Raw genomic sequence first — 14461 nt, forward strand, 5'->3', positions numbered from 1 at the left:
TTTCAGGACCAGTTTCTTTTTTTCTAAACTTTGTGGCATAGAACTCTGGATTTTTCCACTTGAGCATTATTCAAAGCATTCTAAATGTTTGTTACAAACGATTGGGAATCCTGCAAGCCTGGCACCTAAGCCCGAGAGTGAATCATTTTGTTGTTGAAGGGAGAAGAACCCTGGCTCAAAGGGAGTGAAGCCAAAAATATGTATTAGTTCATGTAGTTGAACAATTCAGAGTTGATAAGGTTTCAGGGTATAGGTACTCAAAAGATGCCTTCAGGGCCTGTTGTTCTCTTTCCACCCATCCTGGCTCTGCTTCCTCTGTATTGATGCCATCCACAGACTGACCTTCCCTTCTTGGTTACAAGATGATTTGCAGCTGTTCCCAGGACTCCATCCTTCCAGGTTCAATACAGCCCCAAAGAATGACAGTCCTTGAGCCAGCATTCCTGGCCAAGTCCTGGGGTTCTCAGAGAAAGGCGTACCTCTAAAGCAGGGGAATGGGATGCGCTGTTTGACCTAAGACCTGATTGCCATCCAGACCACATGACCAGAGAATGGGGAGAGGATGAATCCTCAAACAAAATTTGGGTTATTTTGAAAAGATGAGAAAATGGATGATGGATGGCTAAAATAAACAAAATATCCATTACATAGGAATCTCTCTTTCATCAAAGATTTTAACATTTCCAGAAATCATGGGATAGGTCCAGCTATGAATTGCCTGAGAAAGCAATTATAAAAGGCTCCGTTATAATACCTGATGTTTGAGAAAGTAAAAAATGTTTTGTGTTTATTACCTGCTGCATTCTCTAAGCAGTATAAACGTTATTCCTGTATCTTTAGTTTGTCAAAAAGAAATACAGCTGAGATGTATAATTTCGACTGAAATACATTTCTAAAATGAACCTTTTTACCTTGATGTTTTTTCCCTTGCATTGTTAACCCTTATTTTTTATACAGGGTTGATATAAGAAATGTCCTTTGAAGAATATTTCTGTATGTATTACGAAATCACATTTAAAGACACTGTCCATTATATTATACAGGCTTTCTTTTTGCTTCTCTTTGCTAAGTCAGAACTGAAGAATCTAAGGTTTTACACTATTTACGAGCTAACAAGTTAGCCTGCCACAGCTGTACAAACACACACACCGATAGAAGACACAAGACTCCCTTGAATTAGAGACTGAGACTGTTTATTATTAACTTCAAAAGCAGCAGCCAGAGCAATATTTTGTGTCATTTCCCTAACCCCTCAGTTCCCACAGGGCAATGCAGTGAGAGCCACATGTTACCTATGCATGTAGTAAGTTGCATCACAGGAGAGGAGCCTGAAATTAGCAGACAGCTTTTTTAGGAGTGCTGACCTACTGGCCCAGCCTGAGAGAAAGGGACAGATAAATAAAGGGAGAAAAAGTAAGAAGGGTTTGAGGGAGAGAAGTAAATGTTTCTAGAGGGTTTACAGTGCCCTAAGACATGTCTTGGGAAGTACATCTCTAGATCTCCCTGGATAAATATGCTTTCTCTAGCTTCTAAAGCTGTTAGTTAGTCAACCATGTCCTTTGTTCAGAGGGCCCGATTGGTACAGGAATGAGAGACATCCACAGAGAAATGCTTCCCAGTACTCATGAAAATTCAGTGGCAGGAAAATAATCTGTTTTTCCAGTTGAATTTATGTTTCCTTTTATCCAATAAAGAGAAGTGAAACAAAACAAAACACATTTGCCATTTTGCACTGTTTCACAGGTAAATTTAGAGCTTAATTGTGATGATGTTTTCCAGGAACCTGACGTGAAAGAACCAGGTGGAGGGAGTACTTGACCTATCCAAGGTCCTTGTGCTGACTGTGACAGTCTCTATGACATCAGTTCAAAATCAACACCCATGAAATTTCTTCTCCTGTGCTCTTATTCTAATTGTCTTAGAACCCAGCTTTAATTTTTAAAATTCTTATCAATAAAATATTTCAAAATATATGAAAGGTAGTTTATCAGAAGTCCCATCCAAATGTAAATTGGTAGTAATATTTTGCAGTATAAACTTTGGATATCTCCTTTTAAAAAGAAAAATAATTAACCATGTCCTGAACCATTCCCTGTTTTTTTCTCTACCAAATGTAATCATTATTCTGAGGTTGATGTGAGCATTTGTGTGCATACTTTTACAGTTTCACTACATTTGTATACATCTATTATTCTCCATATATTTAAAATTTATATAAATGATATACTGTACGCATCCTTCTGGAACTTTCTTTTTTTACTCAACATTTTGAAATGTGTAGCTATGGTTTATTATTTTATCTTCTTTATTCTATCCCATTGTAAGAAAAAATAATCCATAGTTTATTACTGGACAGATGGCTAATTTAGTTTCCCATTTTTTTGTTTTCCAAACTGTATTTCTTTGAACACTCTTGTAATTGCCTCCTTATTCTGTGTGTGAGAGACATTCTCCAGGTATCCGTATATGTCTAAAAGAGGGATTACTGGGTCATGAGAGTTGCACATCTTCAATTTTATTAGCTGTTGTCAAAATGTTTTTCATTTTCAAAATTCAAGAATCATAGTGATTCTTGAATCTGAGGAGAATTTCTTTAGTTCTGGAATGTTCTTAGCCATTGTTTGTTCAAATATTACCTCTTATTTACTCTAATCGCTGTTTCTGGAGTATCTGTGAAACATACTTTGGACCTTTTCATTTTATTCTTTATGTCTATTTACCTTCCTCATATTTTCCTTTTACTTATCTCTTTTTTATATTTCCTGGGACATATACTCACACACTTATGTTCTTCACTTTAGTTCCTGGCACAGAGAAATTTCCTTCCTTCTTTCCTTCCTTCATTCCTTCCTCCTTCTTCCCTCCCTCCCTCTTTTTTTCTTTTTTGTAAACTCAGTCTTTTATTAGACTTTGGAGTTTGATTTTTTATGGAATTTCTAGGGGTATTTATATGGAATTTTTAGAGGGGTCCACATTAGTTCAGTCTGCCTTACTACTGGAACCAGACGTCCTTCTCTGGTATCTTTTACAAATTTTAATATAAGATGGTTACATTTCTCTCTGGAAGTAAGTGAAGTATTATTCTACCTTTTCATTTATTCAACATATATTTATTGAACATTGACATGTAAAATCACTAGGTTGGATACTAGGATTCATAGATGTCTCACTCTTGCCCTGAATGGACTGTGTGGATGATAGGCAAATAGGCAGTGTTAGTGGAGTATAGCAAGTTCATGATCAGTGTGTGCAAAGTGTACTATGGAAGCATCAACAAGAGGCATAGAATTCCACCGAATAGTCAGTGTTGACTTTCTAGAAGATAATACTGAATCTTGAGAGAGGAGATATTAGCTAGGTAAAGAATTAGGAGAATTATTCCTGGAAGTGAACATTGTAATTAAGATATTGAGGTCAGAGAGAACATAAGTTATTTAGGAAATGTAAGCAGTTCATATGGCTAGAGTGAGACAAGTGGGAACAGTCTCAGATCAGAGATCCCAGGGTCCTTGAGGGTTAGGAATGAGAAATAAGCTTTACTCAGATGATATGTATTAGCTAGGGTGGAGAATCAGAATCGCTACTAAGAGGAATTACATTATAGTGAAGATAATGGCCTGGAGAGTCAAAGAACAACAGAGTAATTAAGAGATGTGGCAGAGGTCAATGGATTGGTCTGTGAATGGAATTTTCCAGAGTACCAGTGTAGCAGAGAGATAAGTGGCATAACCTGAGGGAGCTACACCAGCCCTGGTACATACAGTGCTTGGCTGTCTTCCCATAGTGACAGAGTTTCGCTCACCCAGAGTGGATTCCAGCATGAATTCCTTCAAGGATTGTCAGGCTGCCTTTGTCAAAGTGGAGCTTTCTGGTGTGCAGAAGTTAAAAAAAATTAAAAAAAAAAAGGGAAATCTGAAATTGCCAATGCAAGGGGATATGCTTTGTAGATGCATGGAGGACATCACTTTATGTAGGAAGGTAAGCAGCCTACTTAACCTATTGGGAGGTATTAAAGATCCTGATCTTCATATGTCTGACTTGTCACTGATCTGAGAATAATTAATGATAGGAAGATACTTTTGTACATAGAGCACCTTAAATGGTTCTACCAAAACTCTGTTGGATATTATGTAGCTGGGGATGCCAGTCCGGCAGTTTACTCATTCAGGAACAGGTAATAGAGGAGCATTTTCATTAGGACACTACCTATGACTAGGATAGTATGTCAGCCCTCTAAAGTGGTCTGAGATGAAGCATATAGTAATAGTCTCCTCAAGATAATTAGAATATGAATGTTGTTACAGGAGCTCCTTGACAGTACGACTGGGCCTTTCTGATTATATACTCAGCCCTAGAGCAAGTCCTATTTATGTTAGCATATTCAAAGATATTGAGCCCAATATGAATTATCCAAAGACCCAACTGATACAAGCGACCTGAAGAGATCCGAAGGCTTGTTGTAACATGAGCATAGTTGGAGTCGGTCTTCTCCAGCTTGATAAAAGAGACTTCCATTGCACCTGTCTTCACGGCTGCTGAGTCGGGTTGGTTCTCAAACCCTTCCAGTTTATGCAGCGCTGAGATTATAGCAAGTTATCTGCTATTTCTAAAAGGGCCTCAGGAATGGAAAACTCTGGTTAGATCATTTCTCAGTGGTTTTCAACAACCCCAGCATCAGTACTTACAGAATGGTGCATCTGCTTAGCCTTATGAGCTGTCTGGATGAGTAAAGCTTACAGCTGCTCTAGGCTGCAGTGACCTAGATAATCAGCTTGAATGCTGACTTCAGCCAAGACACGTCAGCTCCCAGACATAGTTGTTGACTTTGGCAGGGCAATGCAGGGCCACAGGAGCTCTTGCTATGATAGAATCATCCTTATATATGTCACAATCCTCCTTATAATGGCATGGGAGATGACTATTTATCCTTGGTACAGGCACTGTGAAGTGGTGTAGGCCAGATACGGGCGAAAGTGAAGAAAACCCTCACTATCTACAGTGCCTATGACTTATGTGGATCCCAGTGCCCTTGTGCTCCCTTTTTCAGGAAGAAGATCAGGTATTTTTCCAAATATAATTTCTTCCTCACCCCCAGCACTTCAATGTAGACTGGGGTTTAAACTCAAACTTCACATATTTTGTGTAAAAAAATATATGTAAACCTCAAAAACATCAAGAGCTTCTACAGGTCCTGGATGGGCCTGCCATGAGGTTATCTTGGGTGGTATAATTCAAGAGCTGGGGGAAAAGGACAATTCCTAGAAAGTAGAATCCTTGGAATCTTGATGACATAACTTCTCCAGGTCGGTCAAGAGGTTGGGCCATTTGAACTTTTATAGGACCTTGTGAGTAAGAGCTTATTCAAGAACAGTGTTCCACAGCATGGTAATAGGCGTCTCTGCCTATATGAAGTCAATTAATTTTCTTTACTGTGGACTGCTAGGAGTCCTTCCTGGGTTCTTGAGTACTGTGAGTGGTTCAAGCAAAGACAGAGTCATGTAACTTTTCCAAACCTACAGGAAATACTTTCTTCTGGGCCTATTAACCAGTCATTGCTCCTTGCAACACTTACTTGTGAATCACGGAGTTAAAGTTTCTCTATTACTTCCCCTAGTATCCTTTGAACAACATAAACTAAGTTGGGCCTGGTGATCCTTTAACCTTTAAGTCATCTATAAGTGGATCTTTTTTATTTTCTAAACTGCTTATGGTTTGCTTTTTCTGTGATTTATCTCAATTTTAATGAAAATAAGATAAACAAAGATACTTCTTTTATGAGATACTTCTTTTATGAGGCAGTCAAAACTATATGACAGAGATGGAACTCAAAATTATGTCAAAGAAATTTTGTTAAAGATTGAAATGTTTTTACTGTTGAAATACCCATATAGCTGAGATGTTACTATGAGCATATAACACATCCACATATCTTATATATACATATATATTAATATTAAAAATTCAAGAAAGGAATATATGGGCATAATATTGATATCAAGATTATTTTAACTTAAATTTCAAAAAAATTAATATAAGTTTAGATAAATTTTTGTAATTGGTTGAGATGATCTAAATACAACTTTTGATTTACAAATCTCTCCTATTTATTTATTTATTATTTTTTTATTTTTTTATAAACATATAATGTATTATTAGCCCCAGGGGTACAGGTCTGTGAATCGCCAGGTTTACACACTTCACAGCACTCACCATAACATATACCCTCCCCAATGTCCATAACCCCACCACCTCTCCCTATTCCCCTCCCATCGGCAACACTCAGGTTGTTGTTGTTTTTTTTATCATATTTTGTTTTATCATATTTTTTTTGTTTTTTTTGTTTTATGATATACTATTCCTGCTTATAGCAAGCCAAAAATGAAACAGTGTGGTTTATAATATGAAAAACATGTATTGGAAGTAGGGCATGAAATTGAAAATTGGCTACTTGCCAGGAGCCACATAAATTTTGGAGGAAATGCATTTTCTATAGGAATGATTTGTTACAGGAATAGCAAGTATTTATTGAAAGCATTAAAATGGTGAAAAAGTGACCTTAGGCAATATTAGATTCATCATTCAGAAGTGTAACATATATCAGATATATAACTTATTTTGAAACTTTGAAAAATAATCAGTTTTAATTACCTCAGGTGAAGGGCAAAATGCAAAAAAAAAGATGCAGTGAAATAGAAACAGAGTAATTTCTCATGCATGCAGACGCCACTTTTATTTTTACTGTATATGGCCTACCAGTTATTGGATATGGACTTCCCACTGTGCATCCATATATTCACAAACTCATGAATCTTTTATTCTCCTAGGAGGCATTTTGTTGGGAGTATATCTGCTTTCTTTCCTAACATCTGCTCTCTACTTATCTGTTTGTCTTCTTGTAGCCTAACAGTGAGATGCAAAAGCATGCTATCAGTTTGATTCTTCTAGCAAGAGGGAAAGAGCAGCAACTGCTTTAGTTCCTGGAAACTCTTTCCAGAAGCCAGGAACTCTGGGAAATTTTCCAGACCAGCTTATGGAGAGAGTGGGCTAAAACTGCCCATCCCTATTCCCCTATCTAGGAGTCAGTAGGGCCTGAAAGACAGGAAATAAGAAGGAATGCCTCCCTGCCCTACTCCTGCCCTCCACCCTTCCCCGCCCTGCACTGCTCCCCACAACTCCATCTCTTCGCTGATTGGCTAGATAGTGTTCTTGGCTTTAGCATTCCATTAATCGCTTAAGAGAAAAGAAGGTCAATGGTGATGGGCGACTTTGTTCTTCATTCAGCAGTGGCAGCAGTAAGCAAAAACTGAATATACTGCAACAGACACTTAAAACCCAGTGCCATACAAACATTTGTTCGATAAAATGTTATGAGGCATTCTTCAGAAGCACCTTTTAAGAGGCTGTAATACGCCATTGAGTGGATATTGCTTAATTTACCTAACCATTCTGCTATCAATTGTTTCCATTTTTCAGAGTCATAAATAACTTTACACATACATATTGTTCTTTCTAGTGTGTGTGCATTTTTACTGTGCATTTACATGATTTTATTAGCTGCGGCCTGTACCTTCAGGAGTTATTGAAGCCATTGAGTGTCTTGGCACATACTTCAGAGGAGCATGGCTAACTGCCACTTCACTGCTGAATGGGAAGGGAATGTTTTTCCCAATGCCCTCCTTTCATATCCTACTCAAGGCAACAGAGGTGACCTAGAAGAGAGTATGATTCCCCTAAACTAAACATATTGTTGTTTGAGGCAGAGACACCTATTACCAGAAACTAGAAACATCTGAGAGACAAATTCATTTTTGGTGTAAACCTCTGTTTCAAAGAAGCATGCTGGATGTGAGCGCGGAGCATTTCCCGAAGCTTAATGTTCACCTAAGGTTAATGCTGGCCTTCAGCAGTCTCATGATTAACATTTCCAATCAGGTCATTAATCTGCAGGAAATGCTTTGTATTTCGATTGCTGTTTGCTTAATGAAGAAGTGAAAAATTTAGTAAAGGATGATTACATGAATTTGAACAAAGAAGAGACTGTTTTTCTAATATGCACAGTGGCACCCCCTAGTGAGCACACTTGTTAAATGTAAAAAAGTTAAAGTAATTTAGATTTTGGAAATGCAAGGTTTTTTATTGATCTTTCATAGGTTTTAATAGATCTGTCATAGCAAAACAAAGCACCTTTTTGTAAAAATAAATAAATAAATAAACCAATATATTTTCAGAATGTGAAAAAAACCGAGATAGACCCAGCAGATAATTTTCTTTAGAAAGAAATATTTAAATTCTCATTTTACAGTAATATTTTAAAATTTATCATTGTAACACTGAAAACTTTTATTGTAATTAGAAAACTCTTTTTTGTTTTCGCAGGTCAGAAGGGGTTCTTTGTTTGAAATCATTTCTTTTCCGGCAAAGACTGCTTTAACTAGCATAATATGTGCTTCATATGCAGCACTAATTTATCTGGTAAGTTAAGAAAATTACTAGAATCTAGGTATAAATGTACTTATTTCATGTAATGTTAAAGATATAGATACAAAGTAAATTCATAAGCCAAGGTACTGTTCTCTTGTTACACAAAATAATTTTACATTAGAAATTTACTTTTCTAAAAAAATTACTTTTCTGAGGTACACTCAATCCATTTCTGAGGCAAGTCAATCCATCAAAACCAAATTTACTTGAATAAAATTATTTTTGTAAAGTTTGTTATTATTTGGTCAAAACATTTTGGTTTTATTTTCATAGATATGGTTGTTTTGTTTAAGCCATTGTGCCATGGTTGGCTGAAGTTCAGTATTCCATCATTTAAGTCTATGATATTGGGGAACACAAATATTAGTGTATTTTGAATTATAAGTTCTGTAATTCAAAAGTGTTCATTACAAAGTATGACAGAAGGAGCACCTGGGTGGCTCAGTTGGTTAAGCATCCAACTCTTGATTTCAGCTCAGGTCATGATCTTTATCCACATAAAGGCTCTGCACCCAGTGTGGAGCCTGCTTGGGATTCTCTCACTCTCCCTTTACTTTTCCACCGCCTTTCACAAACGTACTTTCTATCTCTCTCAAAATTAAAATAAAATAAAATAAAATAAAAACAAAGTGTGGTAAAAATATAAAGGATTTTATAAATTATAAGGGGTTATTTTCTTTTACTCCATTGCTATTTATACTTACCTCTCAATTTTTTTTCAAAAAAGTATAATACAGAGAGAAAAGTACACAGCTTGATGAATTATCACAAAATCTATTTTTCACACACATCAAGAAAAAAAATGTAACCATGATTCTAGAAACCTCTTTCTCACTTCTTTCACAATCATGAACCTCATCTATAAAGGGCAACCACTATTTTGACTTCAAATACCATAGACAGTTTAAATTGTATATAAATTAAATAATATACTATATATTCTTTTGTATTTGTCTTTTTTTGCTCACTTGCCATTAATGAGATTCATTCATCGCCTACATCAATAGTTTGTTGGTTTTCATTGCTGTGTAGAATTTCATTGATTGAATGCATAAATAATTCAATATATATCCTATATATATGTTACTATCCACACTATGGTTGAAATTTTATATTATTTACAGTTTTGGCAACTGTGAATATGCTTTCTATGAATATTCTTGTACATATGTTTTAGTAATATTTCTGGACCACAGCATATGTAGGTATTCATCTCTAGTAGATACTGCCCAATAGCTGCTATTGTCTGTCTTTTCCATTTTAGCCATTCTTGTGAGTATGTAGTATTATCACATTGTGCTTGAATTTACATTTCCTTGATTATTAATCAGACTGAGTTCCTTTTATGCATTAAGCAGACATTGGGATCTTTTGTGAATTTCTGTTAAAGTCTCTTCTGTTTTTCTATTCTATCTTTTTTATTATTGATTTCTACTTTTAAAATATACTCTAGGCATAAACCCTCTTTTGGTTATTTCTTTTATTCTGTGATTTTCTTTTGCCCTTTTAGCAGTATCTTTAAACCAGACATTTTTAGTTTTAATGTTGTCCAATGTATTAATCTTTTCTTTATGTTAGGTGCTTTTTATATCTTAATTAGGGCAGCTTGACCTATATCCAAGGTCATGAAATGGTTCCCTCTGATATATTGTAGGAGGTTTATTATTTTACCTTTCGCTTTTATAATTCGCCTGGAATTGCTATGAAGTAAGGAACAAATTTTTCCTCCATGGGTATTCCATTGATCCAACTCACTTTGCTGGGGAGAAAATACTTTTCCAATTGCCCCAGAACATTTATTTTGTCTAAATCAAGTGTGTTTTTATGTGTAGGTCTGTTTATTGACCCTCTGTTATATTCAATTAATCTATTTTTCTATTTTTACACTGATTCAACATTGTATTATTTACAAGAGCTTTATAAGTCTTGATAAGTAGTAGAATAAGTCCACCCTTCAATTCATGAGCATGGTATATCCCTCTATTTATTTAGGTCCTCATTAATTTTTCTTAATAATTCTTACAGCTTTTTTGTTAGCTGGTCTTACACAGTTTTGTTAATTTTTAAAATCATATTGAGATACACAATAATAAAGATTCTTTTTACCATTATTTATAGATTGGTTATGGTCCCAATTAAAATATGAGCAGGTGTGTAAGTTGACTAATTTATTTTAAGATTTACAGGGAAGTGAAAAAGGTCAAGAATAGCTAAGACATCCTTGAAAAAAAAGTAAAGGAACTTACTTTTATAAACATAGCAATAGTTTTTTAAAGAGCCAAACTTATATTTTGCAAGTGTTTAAAATTTTTGAGACGTGTTCAATATCTTAAATGTGAATCTCATACAAAAATGACATCCAACTGATCTTGGATGCAAAATGCTGCAAAAAAAAAAATGGGTGGGATGAAATAGCTGTGATGAAACTAAAACAAATAAGACTAAAACCAAAATTAAACTAATTTCTTGAAGGCATTTGAAATTATCCCACATGACTTGTCATTCTATAAATTTTCTAAGTAGGTATTAGAAACAGTTTTTTGGTGACCTGATAATTGGTCATGTATGCACCCAAGGTCTAGGAGAGGTCAGGGCTGGAATTATGATTTCGAAAGCAAATAATTATATGTTGGAAGTTAACGTCCTGTGAGTGGAACCATTGTGGAAAGAGTGAAAAGTCTGGAAGTGAGAAGAGTGGAAAATCAATGAGAATGTAAAAGACAGCAACATTTAAGGTGAGCTAAGAAGAAATCCTAAGAAATCTAAGAAGAAATATAAGAAGAAAGAAGTAGGAAGAAAATCAGGAGACAAAATATCAAGGAAATAGAGACTTGGGAAGTTTTGAGCAGTTAAATGTCAATTACCAGGAGAAAAAAATCAAGTAAAATAAAAGATTTGAAAAGTGTTCATTAGATCTAGTAGTAAAGATGTTGGAGTCAACCATCTCATAACTATCTCAGTGGTGTGATAGAATAAGGAAGACAGAAATATGCAGGTTTCAGTGAAGAGGAGATGATAATATCAAAGCCATGAATATAAACCCTGGTTTGATCAAGAAAAGCAAGCATATGTAGCAGTCAAAGAGAGAAACAGGGTTCCAGGGACTTTTATTTTAAGATGGGAGATACTTGAACACATAAGTTTCAGGGCAAGAAGCAGTCAAGAAGGAGAGGCTGAAAAGGCAGGGAATAATTGGTAGAGAAGAGGTAGGGTATAGATTACAAATAGACACAGAGACACTGACTTCAGTCAAGACATTTTATTTTCTGTGACTGAGGTAGAAGTGGTTAGAATGGACACAGATAAAATTTTGTAGGTGAGGGAAGAAGAAATATATCAAATAGGACAGGGCTTCCTGATCTGTTTTTGGGGGGAGGGGAAGGGAGAGAGAGAGAGAGCATGTACAGGATCAGGCAAGCTGGGGAGGGGCAGAGGGAGAGGGAGAGGGAGAGGGAGAGAGAGAATCTTAAGCAGGTTCCATACCCTGCATAGATCCTGCCACAGGGAACTCGATCTCATGATCCCGAGATCATGACCTAAGCCAAAATCAAGAGTCAGATGCTTAATGGACTGAGCTACCCAGGTGCTCCCCTAATCTTTTTTCACAACACGGCATACATAAAAAATGACCCAACTGGGGGATAAACGGATGAAGCTGTTTGCAGCTGGAAGTGATGGACCTCAAGATTTATAGCTCTAGGTTGGGATACACTTGGATGCAAGTAACAAAAAATAGCTGGCAGTGCCTTAACTGATGAAGACATTTATTTTTTAAAGATTTTTTTTTTAATTTATTTGACAGATCACAAATAGGCAGAGAGGCAGGCAGAGAGAGACAGGAGGAGGAGGCAGGCTTCCTGCTGAGCAGAGAGCCCGATGCGGGGCTCTGGACCCAGGACCAGGACCCAGGACCCTGAGATCCCAGGATCCTGAGATCATGACCTGAGCCGAAGGCAGAGGCTTTAACCACTGAGCCACCCAGGTGCCCCAACTGATGAAGACATTTAAAAATCTCACTTAATCAGAAGTCTAGAGTTAGGTGGTTCCCAGGTTTGCACAGTGGGTCTACAATGTCATCTAAATCCAGGACCTTCCCACCTTCCTCCTATGCTATCTTGTTTATTGTTTTGGTCCTTAGGTTTGCTGCCTCATGCTCAGGCATCCTATCTATATCAGAGTTCAAAGCAGGGAGGAGGGGATAGTTATTGAGGCAAAAGACAAAAGAATCTTTCTTTTCATGTAGGAGAAAAACTTTCAAAAATCCCTCCTGACCTCCTCCCTGGCAGATATATTTTATTTTGTTGGCTAAAACAGTGTCACATGACCATGTACTAACTGTAGGGAAGTGAAGGAAAGCATCTGGTATTCCCTCATTCTATAGTGCAGTGCAGGCCAGGAAAAAGAGGAGGCAGGAGATCAGGAAGAAACTGAGGCCCTCAATCCTTTCTCTATTACCTTCTTTAGGAAAACCTTCTAAGAGTTTATAGCCTATTATGTGAGCTTTACGCATTGCTTTGTTAAGATAAGCTAGTTTAGGTCTTCTTATATTTTATGGATTGTATTATTCTTGTTGCTTGCCTTAAATAGCATCATCATCGTCTTCATCATTACAGTTCTTAGTGATTCCCAATTTTCAGTTATATTTCTCTGTGTGTTTTGTTTTGACACTCAAAGTACTGACTGGCATTTTTTGAGGGAAAATGGATCATGTGCTTGCTTAGAAATCATTGATCAACTAGCTTACTAAATTCTACCTAATGTGTTTACGCCCCTTCAATTGTACACATAGGTATAAGCAAAGTGTAGGGGGAGAAAGTAAAAACTAGAAGCCAACTTTGAGATATTAACACATTTGGGGACAAATTCAATCTCCCAGAAAGTGTTTCATTTAATTCAGGAGAAGAAAGGAGTCTCATTTAATTAAATCAGAGAGTAAAGATATAAAACATTTAATGAATTGGGTCGAAAAGAGCAAAGCATGTATTTATTGAAGCATACTATGCTTTAATTTTCTTTCTAGATGGTGTTGTAATATATTTAGAACAAGGAATCAACCTCCTGATGTTTATCATATGCCAGGAAAGGAAGTGCTTCTTTATTAGAATAAGTAGATTAATGACTTTATGTTACACATTTTATTGGACTTATTATTGGAAGTTCAGTCGCTTAAAAAGAAACTTTTCAAAATTTTTTTTTTTATTTTTAGACCATCTGTGTTAATGCTGTGTTGGAGAAGGTAAAGAAAATTTTCCAAGAAGAAGAATCCATAAGGCAAAAGAGAGAAGAGAGTGAAAATCTTAGAAAAGCCTTTTCTGAGCCTGTGCTTTCTGAGCCTGCCTTTCCTGAAGGTGAAATCAAAGCAAAACCTTACAGGTCATTACCGGAGAAACCAGACAATATTGCAGATCGCCCCAAACTTCCTGCTAATAAGTTGAATAATAAGATCCAGGTTTTACATTCTGTGTTTGACCAATCAGCTGAAATGAATGAATGAGCAAATTGGAACATAAGTATTACTGAGTGGAGCTTGAGAGTTATTATCTAATCGCATTTCATCTCACAAAACCAGGAAACTAGTTTTCATATATTGACTGCTCTGCTTTAAAATGTCACAAGTATTTATATGATAGAGAAAATAAAGTGAATCTTGATGTAAAAGTATGACTATGATATTTTTTTAATGAACAAGAAAGTGTACCCTTTGGAGGGTTAGACTTTATGCTATCATTTATAACATGGGCATATTTATAATACATTTATGTTTTTATTAAAACCTATTTCAAGTACCTTTCCATTATAGTTGGCCCTTGAACATGGGTTTGAATAGTGCAGATCCACTTATACGCAGATCTTTTTTGATAAATGAATTATAGTACTGGAAATGTATATTCACTTGCTTATGATTTTACATAGAACATTCAAAATATGTGTTAATCAACTGTGTATATAATCAAGTCAGGCTTCCAGTCAACAGTAGACT

General features: G+C 36.0%; 1 protein-coding gene across 7 annotated transcripts in view; it reads left to right on the forward strand.

Annotated features, from left to right (window-relative positions):
- The window catches only part of SPATA9 (spermatogenesis associated 9), a 34283-nt gene extending 20195 nt beyond the window's left edge, over window positions 1–14088 (forward strand). For all 7 annotated transcript variants that reach the window (XM_032846201.1, XM_032846210.1, XM_032846196.1 and 4 more), the window contains 2 exons: window positions 8377–8472; window positions 13688–14088. In XM_032846201.1, the coding sequence (XP_032702092.1) occupies window positions 8377–8472; window positions 13688–13975 (384 nt within the window). In that variant the 3' untranslated portion in view covers window positions 13976–14088. The remainder of the gene's footprint in view (window positions 1–8376; window positions 8473–13687) is intronic.
- Window positions 14089–14461: the final 373 nt, after the last annotated feature.

Source organism: Lontra canadensis, unplaced genomic scaffold, assembly GCF_010015895.1.
Source record: "Lontra canadensis isolate GAN:19392208 unplaced genomic scaffold, GSC_riverotter_1.0 scaffold4, whole genome shotgun sequence".
In the NCBI taxonomy this organism is placed as follows: domain Eukaryota; kingdom Metazoa; phylum Chordata; class Mammalia; order Carnivora; family Mustelidae; genus Lontra; species Lontra canadensis.